We start from the raw sequence: 18,599 nt of genomic DNA, 5'->3' as shown, positions 1-18,599 counted from the left end.
CTGCTAAGCTGGCAGAAGAGAACGTCAGCTCCTGAAGTTGCCTTGTGGAGACCCCATGTGGAGAGGCCACGTGGACATGGAGATGGCTGCTCAAGAAACCCCAGTTGTTTGAATCTTTGCAGCCTTGGTGCCAGCCTTGTGTGAGGTGAAATGTTTGCCGAAACTCCAGGTCCTAATACTATCTGATTACACCTATGTGAAACTCCAAGCGAGCACTACCTCGCTGAAACTGATTGACCCCTAACCTGTAAAAAATAATAACAAACTCATGTTGCTATTTTATTTTATGTCACTAGGTTTGGCCTCCTCCCCGGCCTTGCCTCCAGCAACAGATACCTAGAAAACCTGCAGCCATCCTTTCTAAGAAAGCTGCTGGGGGATGTGCTCCATCAGGACCATGGAGTAAACCAAGAAGAGCGAGCCAGGGACCCCACAATAAAAGGCTCTAACAGGCGAGGCAGAGGGGTTTTCTGGGTTATGACAGAGAGCCCAGGATGGATGCTGTGGGCCAGAGAGAGGGCAACCAGTTCAACCCAGCAAGGTGGATTCCGGGTAAATGACACTGACAGGGAGCTGCGGAAGACGAGGGTCAAACTGGTGATCGGTTCCTACTAAGGAGAAAGATTAGAATTAAGACAATAGTTAGCCCTGAAGGGAACTAGAATTTTCAACTGGAAGAAGCCACGCTGACAGCGCCCCTATAAATAGCCTTGGCTGGTGTGCGGTGTGTAACACGGAAGCTGCCTGGCTTTGTGCAGAACAGCTGTGGTGGGCGCAGGCCCCGGAGGGACGTCCAGGCTGCAGGGACAGAGCAAGGCCCACCCTCCGGCGGAAGTTAATAATCACTGCCTGTCACTGGGCGGGGGGCACCTGACAGGTGGTGCTTTGTGGCCGCCTCTCTTGTGAGTCTCTGGTACTGCGGCTGGCTATTTTCTGCTGCTTCTTAAACACTTACAGGTGTGCTGTCATTTCTCCGGGTTAATTACAGCCTCTTGGATGGCGAACTGGAACCCGTCTCTTTCTCAGTGTTGACCCCACTGTGATGCACACGGTGTATACCCGCTCGAGAACTGAGTGGGATAAGATAACAGCGATGGAAAAAAATGATGCTTCCCACTGGAAAATGAAAAAGTGTGGAAAAGAAGTTAATTAACAACCTGGTAGTCAATAGCAAAATAATCAGCTAAAACGGGGGATCCTGGGGGTCATCGGGATGGGACCCCTGGGAAAGGAGAGGGCAGGCATCCTGTCCCGGGGGCGGGCCGTGTCTCCCTCCCTGATGCTCAGTTCTCTGCCCCATCCGTGACCACAGGGATTTTCATCTCTTTGCTTCGTGTTTACAAAACCACCCAGCTAGGCATAGCAGCATCGGGGTGCTCAGCGAGATGAAGGCAGGGAGGAGCGAACCTGGGACATGTGTGACCTCTGACTGTCACACATTCTCCTTTTTATTAGGCTGAAATTTCAGACTTACCAAAAGGCGATACAGGGGCTGGGGATTTAGCTCAGTGGCATAAGCGCCTTGCCTTGCAAGCAGGCAGTCGTGAGTTCGATCCCTAGTACCGATAAAAAGGAAAAAGACAAAAAAAAAAAAAAAAAAAAAAAGCGGTAAATAGTACAGAGTCCCCAGCCCGAGTTCCTCTGTGTCCACTACTGTGCTTACCCTGAACCCCCTGCCCCTCCCTCTGTCTCCCCCGTGAGCCCCGAGGGCCCTCTAGCTCTGCACCCTTAACCATGACTATTAAATAGCGTGTTCTCCTGCTGAATGTCTTAGCCAATTTTCTCTTGCTGGAACAAAATACCTGACCCATTCAGCCTGAAAAGAAAAGGCTTGATTCTGGCTTGTGGGGTGCCCTGTGTGTCTGACAGCGCATGTGCAGGCTGGAGTTCCTGCTCTAACCGGCTCACAGGCTGGGTGCGGTGCGGCAGGAGGGGGCTTGCTTAGGAGTGAGAGGCCTTGGGTTTGATCCCCGGCACCAGGGAAAGGGAATTGTTAAACATCGTCCACCAGAGCTGGGTGTGGTGGTGCATGCCTGTCACCCCAGCACTCAGGAGACTGAGGCAGGAGGATCACCAGCCTGGGCTTCAGAGTGAAACCCTGCCTCCCCCCAAAAAAAGAAAGAAAGAAAAAAGAGAGGAAAAACCCCTAAAGTTATGCACAGAATCACTGTGAATGAAGGAAAGATCTGTGAGGTATATGCAATCACCCTGAAAGCCCAGGGGTGTACCCAGGAGCCCCCACTCTGACATTGAACCCAGAGATGCCCAGAGATGGGCAGAACCCAGAGATGGTGTGGGAGGAAGTCTCCAGGGACCTCACGTGTACCCCCGCAGCCACCACAGCTGTCTCTAGGTGACACAGTTCATTGCCCAAAGGGAGCGCTGTGAGGATGGTGGCCACACGGTCTGGGGAGCACTGACAGGAGGTCCCTGCAGGGTCAGTCCGCGCCGTGTTCTAAGGGTTTTGTGTGTGAGCTGAGGACTCAACCCTGGGGCCTCTTCACAGAGCTACACCACCCTGAGCGGTTTCATTTTGCAGACAGGGTCTCACTGAATCACCAAGTTAGCAGGGTTCAAACGTGAGCTCCTCCTGCTTCAGCCTCCCACCCGGAGTGCTGGGTTGACAGGTGTGGGTCACCATGTCCTGCTCTGTGCAGTTTTGCTGGAGCTCAGGCCGTGAAGAGCCAGCCCCCTGCTGCCCTGTCTGTCTGTCTGTCTGTCTCCGTCTTTTCCTGTGCTGGGGAAGGCCAGATTAGGCAAATGCTCCACTCCAGAGTGATGTCTCCAGCGCTAAATTATGGCAATTGAAAGTCTCTCCAGGCGTGGTGGCGCAGATCTGCCATCCCAGCACTCGGGAGGCTGAGACAGGAGGATCGCCGTGAGTTTGAGGCTGGCCTGGGCCGCCTAGTGAGATCCTGTCTCAAAAAACCAAACCAAAATAAAACCAACTCAAAGACACAAACAAGCAACAAAATCACTTCCCACCCGACCCTCATTGTGCATCATCCGCCAGCTACTGCCTGCCTAACCTCACTTGGCCTCTGTCCAGGAAGACGCCTTCTCCCCGCTTTGCTGGAGAAGCTGAGGGTCAGCGGCGAGCACCGCTGCTGGAAGGGCGGCGTGCTAGGAAGAGCTAGCGTGGTTAGGATCCGAACCCTGGTCAGGGCCCGAGTCACCCTCGCCTTGTTCAGTCTTGGGAGTCTGAAGGGCACGTGTTGCCTGGTCGCTCTGCCTGGGCTGACAGCCACGTTCACTGCCCTAGGTCAGGGGTCCTGCGACGCTTCCTGGGCTCGCCCTGAATTTCTGACCTCGAGCCATCCTCCTGCTTCAGCCTCCCTAGTAGCGGGGACTGTAGGTGCTGGCTTTACATTCGGCATCCGGGTTGGTTCTCGGGTGCTCGCACGGTGACCCTCCGACGTCTGCACTGGCAGATTTGGGTTTTCATCTTCATTGCTGTCTCCCACAGATCTGGGCCTTTACCTCTCATAGGTACCCAGCAGATGGTGACAAGCTTGGCCCTCCTTGCAGCCAAATGTGCCTGGATCTGCGGGCGACTGTCTTAGAAGTCAAACAAATGCAATTTGTAGTTACGTATTTGGGGCAGCATAGCGGTAGGGGACAGTAGTCTCCGGATGTTTACAAACAGGGACCCTGGCCCCCTGGACAGCCCCTTCGTGACACTGCTGACTTCTGCTCCACATGATGCACCAGCCACTGCAAGCATCTATTGCAAAGCCCTGGGCTCTGGGAACTGAATACCACCCCTGCTGATGGGCAAAGGAAGCCCCAGTCGGCAGACAGAGCCAAGATCAGGCTGAGTGCGTGGGGGTGGTTTCTGGCCACCGCTCGAGGCGAGGCTGCCTCTGTCTGCGTGGCTCGAGTGCCTCCGTCTTTTGGCTTGGTTGGTGTTGCTGGTCTGGGTGGAGGCAGCCACGGTGCAGGAGTCTGCATTTTGTGCGCGTCTGTCCCTCTTTCCTAGGTGCAGGTGGTTCTGGGGTTAGTGAGTTGTAGCTCCCTTCCTCTAAGAGCGGTGAGCCCCAAGGTCAGCACCTGCGAAGCCCAGCACACTGTGGGGAGACTGAGTCCAGTGCTTTCTGGAAAAGAGTTATTGCTCACTTGGGGAGCTGGAGGATTCAGGAAGATTCTAAAGAGGGGAGGGAAACCCGACATATCAGACCAGCCTCAGGCAAACTTCAGGTTACACCTTTTTATTTTTTATGTTGAGACAAGGGCTGGCTGAGTTGTTAAGCTGCCCGGGCTACACTGGACCTTGGGATCCTCTTGCATCAGCCTTCCAGAGTGTGCCACCACGCCTGGCAGGAATCAGAATTTTTGTGACACTTCACAGGCTGATACGCAGCCAGCTTATCTGCTGTGGGCATGGGGGAGAGGGCCCAGAGCACTGTGCTTTCCACCCTATGCTTTACAGAGGGCCCAGGCTGCTGCAGAGACGCTGTGCAAAGGATTATTCTTTCAGGTTTATGTGACTGGTGGTGGCACTCAGGCCCCACGCCCAGCAGCATGAAAAATGCTTGTTTTTTTCTTTTGACACAGGGCCTCTCTATGCAGTTCAGGCTGGCCTTGAGCTCCCTTTGTAGCCCAGACTGGTCTAGAACTCACAACGATCCTCCTGCCTCAGCCTCCCAGGTGTTGGGATCACAGTTGTGCCCGGCTTTACAGACACTTTTTAAATTGAGATTTAAACAAAAGCTGTAGACAAGCAGCCTGGGGATTTAGCTCAGTGGCATGAGCACCTGCCTAGCAAGCGCGAGGTGGTGAGTTCAATCCCTGGTACGAAAACCAAATGAAAGGAAACCAAACCCTGCGGGTGTGAGTTGCGCCCAGCTCAATGAAAACTTACAAAATGATTTATGCAAGCTGCCTCCACAGCTCACACACAGCGCGACCGTAAGGTTCCCTGGCTTCTCCTCCGCCCTCGAGGGGCACCTGTGTGCCTCGGCTTCCCTCCACCAGCTGGATGGAGCTGTAAAATCTTCTAGTGGTGCATGTTTGTAATAATATCCTGCACACTGGCACACTTCCCTCCCCATCCACCAGCCTCTCTCTCCCCTTCCTATCTCCATGGAGTCTGTTTCCTTTCCTCTTTGATTTTTTCTCTTTATATTACTTAAGCTTTGGGTTCCTCATGTAGGAGAAACCATGTGACCTTCAAGCTTGCGTATCTGATTTACTTCTCTTAAAGTTACAGTTTCAAGGGGCATCCATTTTGCTACAAACAGCTGCTAACCCTTGTTTACTACAGAGTAGTACTCCAGGCAGTGTGAATACCGCATTTTCTGTACCCAGTCATGTGTTGCTGGATGTAGAGGCTGTTTCTGCGATTCAGCTGTCATGAACCGTGCTCTGGGTGTGCACGGGTCACTGTAACATGGAGCCTTTCATTCTTCCAGGAAGATGCCCAGAAGGGGACAGTTGGGTGAAATGGTATTTGTAGGTTTTGTGCCCTGAGGACCCTCCACAGTGGTCTCCACGGTGGTTATACCAGTTTAGATTCATCCTAGTTCTTCCTGGTTTTTGTTATTTTTTTTTTAAATTACATTCGCGCTCGGTAAGAGGAATGACACACCACACTCTGTCCCCAGTCAGCTTCTGGGGTTCAGCCTGGGTCTGTGGGAGCCCTGCCCCGTCCCGTTCCCGGGTGGGAAGCCTGAGCTTCACCCCAACCGTGCTCCCTGATGTGGGACAGTTCACTGTTCAGCCCGCGCGAATAGTGCCATGTGTTCTCGGGCAGGATTTCTGTGCCCACATTTCCTCCTGGGCTGGCATCCAGGACAGGCCCAGAGGATTTAAACTTTCCAGCACTCCAGGAGGCTGAAGCAGGAGGATGGTGACTTTGGATTCAGTCCGGGCAACTTAACGAGCACCTGCTTCATAAATAAATAAATGAGGGGGCTGGGGATTTAGCTCAGCGGCATTAGCTCCTGCCTTGCAAGCAGGCAGTCGTGAGTTCGATCTCTGGTACCGATAAAAAGGAAAAAGACAAAAAAAAAATAAATAAATAAATAAATAAATAAATAAATGAGTAGGGCTGGGGGTCAGCTCAGTGCAAGGGGACTGGGCTCCATCCCGGGGTGCAGGGGGGAGCAGGGAAGGGATCCTGGAGGCGCTGCCCATGCACTCAAGCCCAGCCGTCTTGGAGGCAGGTTTAGAACCGTGAAGTCCCAACTGCACTACCCGCACCCACCTAGCAGCTGCGAGCGCTCTGGGGTCATTTTGTTCGTAGCCTCCCAAGATCAAAGGCCTCTTCCAGGGGGCACTGGGGACTGGACCTGGAGCCTTTGCACTGTTCCCCATCCCCAGCCCTCTTATTTTTTATTTTGAGACAGGATTTCGCTGAGCTGCTATATTGCCCTGGGGAAGCCGGAATTTGGGATCTTCCCGCCTCCACCTCCCAAGTGCCCTGTTACCACAGTTCGCTAAGTTAGAAAAATCTCACAGTTGCCGTAGCTATGGTGGAATCAACATTGAAAGATGTATTTCCAGAATGTTCCAAATGAACTTGAATGCCGACGAAGGGCTAAGGGCGCTAGGGCTGGCTTCGAACGCCTTTCTCTTCTCCTCCGCACCCCGCCAGCCGGTCCCTATGCCGTGAAAATGTGGTGACATTTCATAACTTTAAGTGATCAATTCCCTGTGCACCCGGGAAGGCCCACGGGGTGCGGGGGGGGGGTCCCCTGCAGGCCGCGTGCTCGATGCAGAGGCCGAGAGGCCCTTGGAGTTTGCAGAACCCACAGCAGGAAAACTCGACACGCGAGGACCTGGAGAGGTGCTGGGGCCCGCAGCGCGCCCCGGACGCCCCCTTTGGCCGACCTGGACCTGGTGATCCCTTGTGTTCTGGAGAGCTCAGATCGGGCCGCCGGGGTCCCCACGCCGGGCTAACACCTTCCTTGCGGCGTCCGGGGCCGAGGCGTTTGCAACTTTCCCAGAAGTAACCTCCAGCCGCGCTCCCGGCTCCCGTGCAGCGGACGCGAGTGCGCCCCGCGCGGCACGCGCTGCACCTCCGCGGGCGCGCGCCCCTCCGCGCCCCCGCCGCCGAGCAGCTCCCGGCCCGACCCACCCCGCGCCCCAGCCCGCGACCCCCGGCCCGAGCCCCCTCGTCATTGGCCGCGGCCGTCACGTGCGGCGGGCGGGTCCCGGCGCCTCCACTCGGAGCGCGCCCGCGGGCAGCGGTGCGGACCTGTGCGCCGGCTCCCCGCGTCCTCCTCGGCCGCGCCGTCCGCGCGCTCTTATTTTAGCCGAGCCCTGAGGCGGCGGAGGCGGCGGCACCGGCACCAGGGTGGGGGCGCCAGGCGCTGCAGCACCGGCGGCTCCGGAGCGCGGCCCCCGTCATCCCTGCCCCCAGCCTGGGAATTTTCAGGGTTTCATCGCTGCAGTTGAACCCCGAGCCGAGGCGCCGCCGCCGAGCGCCACGCAGCGCGCGCGCACCCCCTTTCCAGCGGAAGAGGCGGCTGCGGGTGATTCAGGAAGAAGAAAAAAGATTTTTAAAAATTTTTTAAAAACAGGACCCTTCGCCTGGAAGCCTCCCCGCGCGGCCCGGGGAGCGCCCCTGCCCGCCCGTCCTCCCGGCTCACCCCTTCCTCGGCTTTCACGGGGGGAGGCGGCTGGAGAGCTCCGCGTTTTCCGGGTCCGGGAAAGTGGACCCACATTCAACGAGGGATTTTTTTTTTTTTTTTTTTTTTTTTGGCTGCTCTGCTCTCCGGCAAGGATTGCTTTTTTTTTCATTCCCCTCAAAGATTTTTATTTTTAAATGGGCCGAGCGCACTCTTTTTGCAAGATGCCAGCCTGACCTGGACCTCGGAGGAATTTGAGGCTCCCACTGCGCCCCGGGAGGAGGAGGCGGAGGAGCCGCGGCAGCAGCGGCAGAGGGAGGAGGAGGAGGAGGAGGAGGAGGACGAGGAGGAGGAGGAGGAGGAGGAGGAGGAGGAGGAGGGGCGGCGAGGCCTCCTTCGCGAACCAGTGCGCGCTGCTGCTGCGGGGGGTGTGCGCGGGGCGCTCGCTCTTTTTTCCATAACTGATTTTTCCTCCCTGCTCGAGTGGGCGGCGGGATCGCCCCGCGCCCCGCGCCGCCCCCGCGCAATGCCCCGCGCCGCGATGCCCGGCCCGGCCCGGGCCACCGCCGCCGCCTGAGCGCCGAGCCCGGGCCGATGGGCTGGGCCGAGGGGCGGCTCCGCAGTCGCAGCTCCAGCCGCCGGGGCGTCCTCCTGCGCAGCCCGCCGCAGCGTGACCGGGGCCCGTGCTCTCCGCAGGATGGCCCGCTTCGGAGACGAGATGCCGGCGCGCTACGGGGGCGCAGGCCCGGGTGCGGCCGCCGCGGTGGTCGCGGGCGCCGGCGGCGGGCGCGGGGCCGGGGGTCCGCGGCCGGGCGCGCAGCCCGGGGCGCAGCGGGTGTACAAGCAGTCGATGGCGCAGCGGGCGCGCACCATGGCCCTGTACAACCCCATCCCCGTCCGCCAGAACTGCCTCACGGTCAACCGCTCCCTGTTCCTCTTCAGCGAGGACAACGTGGTGAGGAAGTACGCCAAAAAGATCACCGAATGGCCATATCCTTTCTGCCGGCCGGGGACGGGCGCGGGCCGGCGGCGGGCACCAGTGCGCCCGGGAGACCGGGAGTGGGTGCGGGCCGGGGGCGGGCGCGCGGGGACTCGGCGCCGTGCTGGGGCCAGCTTAGGGCCCCTGGTGGACAGGGGCCGCGCCGGGGTCCCTGGAACCTGCTCCTCGGGCTCTGAGTTCTCCGAGGTGAGCCCAGACCACGCCGGGGCCTGGGCGCTTCTGGCCCCAGGGCCGGGCGCCATCGGGGCCCTGGCCAGCCTTTCCGGGCTGCCCTCACCCGCTCCACAGCTGGCCTGGGAGCCCGACCTGGGTCTCCATCCCTGCTTCCCATAAGTGGGGGCCTTATGCTCAGGGTGGGGCCCAGCGCCCACGGGGACCTTTGCGAGGCCTTCCCAGGGAGAAGCCGGTGTGGGCAGAGTGCGCCCTGGGTGGCCTGACCCAGAGAGGGCCGCGGCGTCCAGCTGGGGTGGGGGCCTGGGTCCCTGTCCCTTCAGCCCGGAATGCCCACCTCGTTGGCTTCTGGCCTGCAGGGAAGCAGACCCCTTTGCCCTCTCTGGGCGCAGCTGGCCTGGGAAGCCCTAATGTGGATTTCAGTGGGAAAGACGGATGAGCAGGAGAAAATGAGGGGCTGGGTCCTGTCTCGGGGTTCAGGTCCGGCCTTGGGTGGACTTCATCTTCTCCCACCTTGGGAAGCCTGCAGGCATCTCCGGCAGGTAAAAGCCTGGCTGCTTTATTTATAAATAAACCACAGGTCCCGAGGGGGCGGCGAGCAGCAAAGCCTCCTCTGTCGAGCAAAGACAGAGGTCCCGAGTTCCCGTGAAGTCCGAGGCTGCCTCGGAGGGCGCTGGCAGAGAGGTCTGCGGCGCGCGTGCGCCCGGCCCCCGGGTGGGTGGCGAGCTGGGCTCCCTGGAGTTATCTAAGCGTGACCCAGATTCCGAGTGGGGGACACACCCTGCTCCGGGCTGGCTGTCCACCAGACCGTGCCTGAAGGTGCGGCTTCTCGGGTTAATTTCAGCCGGCTGCCTGTGGTGAGAAACGGCAGGCCGAGCTGGTTCCCAGGGTGCAGTGCCCGGTCCCGGCCCCTGGTGTGTGTAGGGTGCCTGGCGTCCTCCTCCCCCGGGGCCAGGCCCTTTTGGTCTTGTGGTAGCTGGCTCAGCGGTTTCAGCAGCTGGTGGCTGATGGCTGCATTCACTTTGGGGGGACTTGAGATTGTTGCCTTCCGGATGCTGAGATGGGGGGGCATTAGGTCTTGGGGTGTGTGTGGTCTGCTTTGGGGGCATGGTAGTGAAGGCTCAGCAGAAGTCCTTATACCCTCACCACAGTGTCAGTTCTGTCAGGGTCCCTAAGACGGCAGCTGGACCTTTAGCTCCTAAACCGCAGCCCAGGTAGAGGCTGCCCAGCTCCATGACCGTGGGACCCTTTCCACCACCGCTGCGCCAGGCCTGGGAGGCACCTGCTGTCCACCACTGTCCCCCTGCGTGCAGGGTGCTCTGGTGTCTGCCTGTGCCCAGCCGGTAGCTTCAGGGTGTCCCGGGCAGAGGACCGGGGCTGACAGGTCTCTGCTGAAAATGGCTTTCCATCCCCTTGCTGTGCGGAGCCTGGGCCCCAGCCTGCCAGCAGCCAGGAAGGAGGTGGCAGCTCCTGTGTGTCCTGAGCTCACCCCGGCCAGTGAGGCCCTGCGGATCGCGCGGGTGGGAGGCAGGGAGGGGCGCGCGGCTGCTCCCAGGGAGGACGTGGGGGTGCAGGTGGACCGCCAGGGCTGCTCTGGCCACGGCTGCTCTGGCCTCGCCTACCCGAGGCTGTCCTGCTCTAGGCAGCTTTGTGATGAGCTGTGGGTTTTTTTCCTCTGCAGAATTTTTGTTCTCTGGTTGGCCTGAGGTGATAAACACAGCATACAGCCCTGCTCCCCGAAGGGAGAGCTCCTCACTCCATCCCCAATCTGTCACCCAGCCAGGTCACCCAGCCAGCAGCCATCGAGCTGCCCGGAGGGAGGAGGGAGGGACCTCGGCCGCCGCATGGGAGGGTTCCGGCCGGCAAGAGGAGGCTGGCAGCACCAGCAGGGCCCAGGTCCTCCCTGTGCCTGTGCGGTGGGGACTGTGGACCCGTGGGTACCGACTCTGAGCTCTCGGAGTGGAGTCTGAAGGCTTCAGCACGGAAGCACTGGCTGGGACCGGCAAGGACAGAAGGGAGCGGGCCCCAAGAGTCCCTTGCCCTGGCCGCCTGCGGGGGCTGGGGACGGGCTGCCCGCTTCCTGCCTCTTCTTCTTCCTTTCTGTCCTGCTCTGAACGGGTGGCACCATATGGCTTTGGCGTCTGGCTCCTGTGAGAGGCCTCTGTCTCCGGGAGCGCTTAGGGTTTCCCTTCTCTGTTTTGTATATTATTGTGATTATTATTTGGTGGTCCTGCGAATTGAGCCCCGGGTATTTCACCCTGAACTCTGTCCCCAGCCTTTTAAAATGTTTTAAATTATGAGACGTCACCACAAGGCCCAGCCTGGGTTTGTGCTCCGGACCCTCCTGCCTCAGCCTCCCGCAGTGCTGGGGTGGTGGGTGGGTGTCACTGCCTGTGGCTCCCGAAGCGTGTCCTTGTGTGGTGACTGCATCTTGGTGCCATCTTTTGTCCCCTCTCCTTGCCCCTGGCTCCTCCTGAATGTGTGCTTGGGTGTGTTGTTGCCAGCTGCTGCTGCTGCTGGCAGCCAGGCTGGGCCTGGAGTGGGGCTCGCGGGGCAGCGTGGGAGTGAACTCGGGGCCCTGGCCCTGGCCACCACCTATTCCATCCCATCCCAGGCTCGAGCCCGAGGCCGGGGCTGAGAGCACAGGGTTTTCACGCATCCTGGGTTATTATTATTATTATTACTATTTTCCTTCCGAAGTGAGAGACCCGCAGCTTGAGCCTCTGCCCGCCAGCTGCCCTGGTTCTGGTCCCCATCTCTGGTGAGCCCAGTGCCTGCTGGGGAGCTGGCTCTACCCTGCGGGTGCAGCTGTCCTCGGGCACCTTCCCTGGGCTGGTGCCACCCCTGGCACCCTGCCGTCCTGAGGTCCCTGCGTGGCCACACCGGGTCCCCGAGTCCCTCCTGGGCCCCGTCTGTTCCTGCAGGGCGGGAACTCAAGAGAAAGCCCAGAGCCACCTGGCTTCCGGGCGCCCTGCCCGGGGGTGAGGGCACCCTAGAGCTGGGAATTCTGGGGAAGGTAGCCCTGGCGGACACACGGACACTGCGGAAGCCTAGGATGTTCCAGAAGGTACCACAGGGCTGGCGGGGTGATCTGGAGCGCAGGGTTCCTCTGCTGGGTCCCAGCGGCTGGCACTTGCAGGACATAGAGATTGGGGAATTAGGATTTAGGGCGGCTTTTACGTTGGAGATGTTTTCACTTTAAAAATCTGACAGTTCAAAAGTCTGACAACTTTGGAAATTGGAAAATGAAGGCCGGGTATGGCTGTGCGCGCCTGTCATCCTGGAGCGTGGGAGGCCGAGGCAGGAGGGTCCATGTGAGCTTCGGGAAAACACAAAGCACACATTTGGAGGTAAAGCTGGACTGGAACCGGGTTTGTGGGAGTCAGGATGGAGCCAGGGCCTCTGAGGGCTGAGACACCCCAGCCCTTGGATTTTCAGGTGGAGTGGCTGGGAGCCCATGCGTGCACCCCTGCGCCTGGCTAGGGTTTGATCCGTTCCTGGGCACATGGCGATCTGTGGTCGGTCCTCTCCTGGGACTGCTGGTGGCATCGGGGCAGCGGCCAGGCGGGGTGGGCAGCGGCTTTCTGGTCAGATTTCCAGCTTGAGCCCTGCTCGGGGATTCAGGGCCACAGTCTGGGCACCCGAGCGCACCTGGGCGGTCTTGTTAGGACAGCGGCTCCAGCCCCTGAGCTGGGCCCGGGCTTCTGTCTCTTCCTGCTTCTGGTCCATCGAGACACCCTCTGTGGTTGGGGTCCTGGTCCTGTTGTCTTTTTTCTTCTTTTCTTCCCTCAAAAATCAGACCTATAGCTGAGCATGGTGGCCCACACCTGTCATCCAGTACTCGGGAGGCTAAGGGAGGAGAATCCTTGTGAGTTCAAGACCAACCTGGGCTGTAAAGTGAGCTCAAGCCCAGCCTGAACTGCATAGGGAGACCCTGACTCAAAAAGACAAACACAAAAACAAAAATCAGACCCATCGAGGTATCATTTATTTATAACAAAATTCATCCTTTTTTTTGTGAGTTTTGACCAGTGCCTGTGATCATGTGGCCGCACTTCAAATCAGGATAGGGGAGTTCCTTCACCCCAGTGGTCCCTCAGAGCCCTCTCCACACCCTGCTCTCCCAGGGACCCCATCTCCATCCTTACAGCTCCACCTTTCCTAGAAAGTTACCCATAGAGTCGCTCAGTGTGGAAGGTTTTGCTAAGTCGGTAAGGTGCCCAGGCTGGTGTGATTCTCCTGTCTCAGCCTCCCAGACTGCTGGGATTATAGGCATGTGCCACTGTCTTTGGTGCTTAGGTACCTTTTTGAGCCTGGTTTCCCTCCCTCTTTTGAGTTCTTCTTTGTATCAGGAGCCGGTCCTTTTTCATGACTGAGTAGTATTCTGGGGGTGTGGCTAACCCAGTGTGTTCCCCATGTCTGAGGACATCTAGGGTGCAAGTAGTTGCTATGGACCTCGCCCTCGGGGCAGTGGGTACCCAGGCACATGTGCAGCTGTGTAAGAGCCGGCTTGAGTGTTTGCCCAGGTGCATGTACTGCCCTGCAGCCTCTTCTTCGTCACTCCTCCGCAAGCCCTGCTTTCTATCCTGCAGAGTAGTGTGGTTGCAGGGGTTAAGGGCGGAGAGGAGCGGGGGACCCAGGGTGCCATGTCAGTGCTAGAGAGACAGGGGTCTTGGACGTGGATTGCATTCTGCAGGTCACCAGTAAAACACAAAACTCTCCCCAGGATGCTGAGGCAGGAGAATCACAGTTTCTGGCAGTGTAGAGCCCTGGCGAGGCTCTGTCTCAAAATATAGAAGTGAGAAGGGCTGGGATGCATCTTAGTATGGGCCCTGGGCTCGGTCCGCAGCACTCAGAACAGAATTTAAAAGGTGAAGCACCGGGACCAGGAGATTCACTGCACTGGGCTGCGCACAGCACAAGCCACCCCGTGAAAGTTTGATGATTGAATGAAAGAAGTACCCATTTTTCACTGGGTAGCTGAGGTACTCCTTTAGTGTGATCCACCATGGTGCCAATATTCTGGTGTAGGTTCCAGGGGTCGAGGTCTGCGATTGAGGCTGTCAGTGGATCTTGGAGAATGAAATCTCCCTTCAGGGGCCCGGCATCCATCCTGGGGCTTTGCCACCCTGCTCTGTTGCCCCCGAGAGCCAGATGTGTGCTTCTCAGTGGACTTGGTCAGCAGCATTCAGAGCCGGGGGCCACACGGCCCGTCTGTGAGGAGCACAGAAAACTCGCTGGACTGCGGGGGCTGCCATCCGGCTCCCCTCAGCGTCCCGGTCCCGGGCCCCTGTATGTCGAGGGCACTGCTTCTGGGAGCTCCCATCTTGCAGGGGTCCCCAGACACGGGTGCGGTCCCACAGTGGGTGTGAGTGTGACCAGCACCATCCCTGGTGCCCAGCGAGCCCCGGATGCCTGCGGGGCCAGTGCTGTCCAGCTGGGCCCAGGCATAGGAACTGGCCGCGGTGGGCTCCTCCATCTGCTCCCGAGCGCCCCGACGGACATTCTATGCCGAGGTTCTTTCTGGAAGCTTTCTGGAGACAGGAAGACGCATCCATGCCCACCTGACCCACTTTCCTATTCCCTTGATCTAAGATAAAATTACCTCTGCTCCCGCCGGCCCTCCCTGGCCGTAACAGGGACGGGCTAGGCAGATTGCGGGGTATAATTAGCTGTCCCCGCCTCCACCTCGGAGTGACCAGCAGCCAGAGCGCGAAGGCCGGGCCCCGGGAGCCCCCGCCGGCTCCCACAGACCCAGCGGAGCAGCGCTGCTTGGCTGCTGGGTTAGAAACTGGGGCCCCCACCCCCACCCCACAGGCCCCGTCCGGAGCCTCCTGGGGGAGCGGCTCAGGCTGTCCGTGGGCAGCAGCCAGGGCACAGGCGCAGGCCTGGCTTGGAAACTGCAGAGCTGCGGCTTTGTCTGGGTAGGGAGCAGCAGCCCCCACTGGCCTGGCACGGGGGAGAGGAGGACTTTGGTCACTCGAGAATGAGTCCCTTATTATTTTATCTGGAGACAGGGTCTTGCTATGCAGTGCAGGCTGCCTTTGCGCTCACTGTGTAGCCCAGGCGAGTTTTAAACTTGCAGAGATCGTCCTGCCTCAGCCTCCCGAGTGCTGGGATGACAGGCGAGTGCCACCACGCTGGGCTATCTTTTCATTCTTGAGAATAAGCTCACTGCCGGTCCTAGACCTTGTTTTGTGGGTTACCTGGCTTCTGATTCTTGGGTTTTCTGTCACTGACCTTTATGGGGTGTGTGGGTGCAGTGCGCCTCCTGTGGTTTATCTTGAGACAGGGTCTCCCTCAATGCCAGAGTTGCCCAGCTGGGCTGGGGCTTGCAGTCACCCTGCCTCAGCCTCCCTGAGGGCGTGCACCCCTCCCCCAGTGCCCCTTTATGATCTTTCTTGAGAGCCATGAACCCGGGGAGGAGAGCTCAGTGGCTCTCCCCGGTCGCTGCTGTGAAATGTCCGTGACCCTGGCTGCAGACCGCAGCCCAGCTTGTGGCCCGGCACCTTGACCTGGGTGGCGGCCAGGCAAGGACAGTGGTGCCACATCCCAGGAGGGACGAGAGGCCCTGCCCGGGCCACTCGGGGCTGGTGTAATTCCCTGCAGAAGGCAGCTGGGCCTGTCCTGGTCCCCTCGGTGGAGCAGAGAAGCGGCCGTCTCTGCCGCGTTTTTGCCATGCAGGTCTCCAGGCCACTGGGGGTGACCTGACACCAACAGGAGTCGCTGCCCACTGGTCTCTCAGCTTGGTCCTCTGCGGGCTGCTTGCTTCCTGTCACCAATCCAGCCTCGTTCCTCAGACTCATTGCTTGTCCAGAGCAGGTGCTGGTCGCTTACTGTATTTTTCTCTACCGCATAATATTCTGGGGTGATTCAGGTCTTATGCATCTCCCCAAGTGATGGACACTGGAGTGTTTCCAGCCTGAGGTTTTTCCAGTGCTGATGCTGGTGATGAGCTCATGGTCTGTGAATAAACCAACCCAAGATGTTCCTTCCAATCCGTGAGCTCGGGAACGTTGCTGTGGCTGGAGTATTGTGGAATGTTCTCAGTGTGCGATAGGCCCTGGTGGGGCCGTCCTGCGGCCCAGGGAAGCCCTGCCCGTGTGCCATGTCCCCATTCGAGCTGTGACCTTGGCCCCCAAAGGCCCCTGGCTGAGCTCTGGGCTGTCAGACCCCTTTGTCCTGTGAGTCCTCATTAGATTGGACTCAGGAGGCCGGCTGCCCGTGACTGATGGGAATTAACTAGCTGAGATTCCAGTAAGGTTTCAGTGGATTGAAGCAGAACTTTCCGGACTGCGAGAGGGAATGGGGACTCTGATTCCTTCTGTCTGCCCCCCACCTCCTCCTGTTCCTGGCTGGGGTCTGAGCCTCGGCCCTTGCACTGGGCCACGTGCCCCACCCTATTTATTTTTTTTCTTGAGTGATTTCTGCTCTTGCTAAGTCCCTGAATGGCCCCAGTTAGACTTGAGATTGCGATCCTCCCGTCTCAGCCTCTCGGAGTGCTGGGCCGGCAGCCGCCCACTGTCTCCCCTCTGGCTGTGTCCTGTCTCTGGTGTGGCATGTGGCGGGGTTTGTGCTCCCCCTTCCTGCCCAGAGCCGCCTTCCCTCAATCTTCGGCATCTGGATTGCTGATCCGGCTCCTGCAGGGTCAGGGTGACCAGCACCGCTCAGGATGCAAACCACGGGCCAGGTGGTGGCAGTGCACGCCTGTCATCCCAGGCTCAGAGGTTGAGGCAGAGGGTGGCAAGCTCAAGGCCCCCCCACCCTGGGCAGTTTAGAGACCTGGTTTCGAAATACAGAATAAAGCTGGGGTTGCATCTCAGCGCGGACCGTGGGCTCAACATTTTGTACTGGAAAGAAAAGTTTGAAACTCGTGGGGAGCCACTGAGAGGGTCCTGAACTGGAATAGTCAGAAATGTCCACAGACTCGAACTCTGACACTCAGTGCTCACGTCCCAGTCCTTGTGGGGGCTGGGGCTCGGAGGAGAAGGGATCCTCCGGAGTTAGCGCCAAGTACGTGGGCCAGTAGATGGATGAATGGGTGGACGGCTGGATGGATGGACCGATGGATGGGTGGACAGGTGGACCGATGGACGGGTGGATGGCTGGCTGGATGGATGGACCGATGGATGGGTGGACAGGTGGACCGATGGACGGGTGGATGGCTGGCTGGATGGACCGATGGACGGGTGGACGGCTGGCTGGATGGACCGATGGATGGGTGGACAGGTGGACCGATGGATGGGTGGATGGCTGGCTGGATGGACCGATGGACCGGTGGACGGCTGGACGGATGGACCGATGAATGGGTGGACAGTAGATGGCTGGATGGATGGACTGATGGATGCGTGGACAGGTGGACCGATGGACGGGTGGACGGCTGGATGGATGGACCGATGAATAGGTGGACAGTAGATGGCTGGATGGATGGACTGATGGATGCGTGGACAGGTGGACCGATGGACGGGTGGACGGCTGGATGGATGGACCGATGAATAGGTGGACAGTAGATGGCTGGACGGATGGACGGATGGATGGGTGGACGGATGGACGGACAGAGGAAGGAAGGAAGGACAGATAAGGGAAGACAGGGTGGGTGGATCTGGGTGGGTGGCAGTCTCGTGAATTATACGTAAGCAAAGTCACTTGGTACACGGCTAGCCGGGGGTGGTTGGGGTGGACAGATGGGTGGACAGATGGGTGGACAGATGGATGGCTGGATGGGTGGTGTACGACTAGAGCAGCGATTAGATGGAAGGCGATGGGCTCAGAGGAGGGCGAGCAGCGGGCCTGGCGGTGGGTGCTGGGCGCTGGAGGTGAGGGTGTCCGGGTAGGTGAGTGTCCTCTTGGGCCCAGAGCCTCTGCCTTCAAGAGGTCCGTTCTCTTCGGATATTGAATATGGATGGCACGAGGAAGACCAGAAAAGTATTTGTGTAAACCGGATGCACACCTGAAATCCCAGCACTTGGGGAGGCTGAGGCGGGAGGGTTGTAAGTTCAGACTCAGCCTGGGCGATGTAGCGAGACTGTCTAGGAAAGGAAGGAAGGAAGGAAGTCAGACAGACAGACTGGAGATGTAGCTTAGTGTGAAGGCCATTGCTTCAATCCCCAGGATCCCCAAATTTTGCGTGTGTGTGTGTGTGTGTGTGTATGTGTGTAATTTTCCCAGCCAGAAGGATCCTCGGGAGGGGTAACGTGTCTTGTTTCGTGCTACTTTGTGGTTATAAACTCTGGGGACACAGTTCGGTTCCTCCAGGGACCCTTGGCAATTACCAGGCTGCCATCTTGGTTGCCCAGGTTGTGCACTGCACAAAGGGAGCAATCACTACCAGTAGCGTTCCAGAGCTTCCCAGGTGTTATTACAGTTCGTGGACATTTGCCCATCATGGTCCAGCCATGTGGATGCTGTATGTATAACCTGACAGTGGACCTAGAGCTGCTGGAGGGAGGGTCGTCTGGCTGCCATTCTCCCGGTGGGGCTGTGTGGGCTGGCAGGGCCAGGGGTGAGGCATCGTGATCCTGGTGACGTGGTGCTCCCTGGCCATCGGGCATGTGCCGCGTGTTTGTTCCCGAGCCCTGAGTGTCTCCCGTGGTGGGCTCTGTCCGCGGTGCCGACCCGGCCTGCTCCTATCCTGTCCCCAACCCTCCTAGCTGTCCTGGGGGCTCCGTCTGCTTGCACCTCCAGGCCTGCAGCAGATGGCCAGGCTGCTGCCCGGGTCCACGACGTGGGCGAGGGCGGGCAGGGACAGGGCGGCCGCCTGGCTGCGAGTGTCCCCCGGGCCAGGGCAGCGGCGCTTTGGAGCTGGGGTGGTGTCTCCCCCCCCCCCCAATTGAGAGACAGATTTGGTCGGCACGAAC

The 18,599-nt window shown here is 59.0% G+C and overlaps 2 protein-coding genes and 1 long non-coding RNA gene across 15 annotated transcripts in view; 2 read left to right on the top strand and 1 right to left on the bottom strand.

Annotated features, from left to right (window-relative positions):
- Positions 1–266: 266 nt before the first annotated feature.
- Positions 267–1,591, bottom strand: LOC134471015 (uncharacterized). The gene is made up of 2 exons (XR_010040332.1): positions 1,475–1,591; positions 267–1,116 (listed from the first exon to the last, which is right to left on the bottom strand). It is a non-coding gene; the product is annotated as an uncharacterized LOC134471015 (long non-coding RNA).
- A 5,122-nt stretch (positions 1,592–6,713) lies between these two features.
- Positions 6,714–8,245, top strand: LOC134471143 (basic proline-rich protein-like). The gene is made up of 3 exons (XM_063229124.1): positions 6,714–6,787; positions 6,984–7,379; positions 8,056–8,245. Exons 1-3 carry the CDS (start codon positions 6,714–6,716, stop codon positions 8,243–8,245), a joined length of 660 nt encoding a protein of 219 aa, XP_063085194.1.
- Positions 7,964–18,599, top strand: part of Cacna1a (calcium voltage-gated channel subunit alpha1 A) — a 125,324-nt gene continuing 114,688 nt past the window's right edge. For 4 of the 13 annotated variants that reach the window (XM_063228449.1, XM_063228447.1, XM_063228451.1 and 1 more), the window contains exon 1: positions 7,964–8,561. In XM_063228449.1, the coding sequence (XP_063084519.1) occupies positions 8,269–8,561 (293 nt within the window). In that variant the 5' untranslated portion in view covers positions 7,964–8,268. The remainder of the gene's footprint in view (positions 8,562–18,599) is intronic. The other 9 variants (XM_063228455.1, XM_063228450.1, XM_063228456.1 and 6 more) reach the window with 3 other exon arrangements.

The sequence above is a fragment of the Cavia porcellus genome, unplaced genomic scaffold (assembly GCF_034190915.1).
Source record: "Cavia porcellus strain 051 isolate PalLab524CR breed Dunkin Hartley unplaced genomic scaffold, mCavPor4.1 scaffold_17, whole genome shotgun sequence".
Classification (NCBI taxonomy): domain Eukaryota; kingdom Metazoa; phylum Chordata; class Mammalia; order Rodentia; family Caviidae; genus Cavia; species Cavia porcellus.
The sequence above is the reverse complement of the archived record's forward strand: the minus strand, read 5'-3'. Positions and strand labels throughout refer to the sequence as shown.

Coding starts and splice junctions, on each gene's coding strand:
- LOC134471143 (XM_063229124.1), top strand. CDS start 6,714: ATGCAGAGGCCGAGAGGCCCTTGGAGTTTGCAGAACCCACAGCAGGAA. Junction 6,788..6,983: donor ACACGCGAGGACCTGGAGAG/GTGCTGGGGCCC, acceptor GCTCCCGTGCAG/CGGACGCGAGTGCGCCCCGC. Junction 7,380..8,055: donor CCAGCCTGGGAATTTTCAGG/GTTTCATCGCTG, acceptor TCCCTGCTCGAG/TGGGCGGCGGGATCGCCCCG.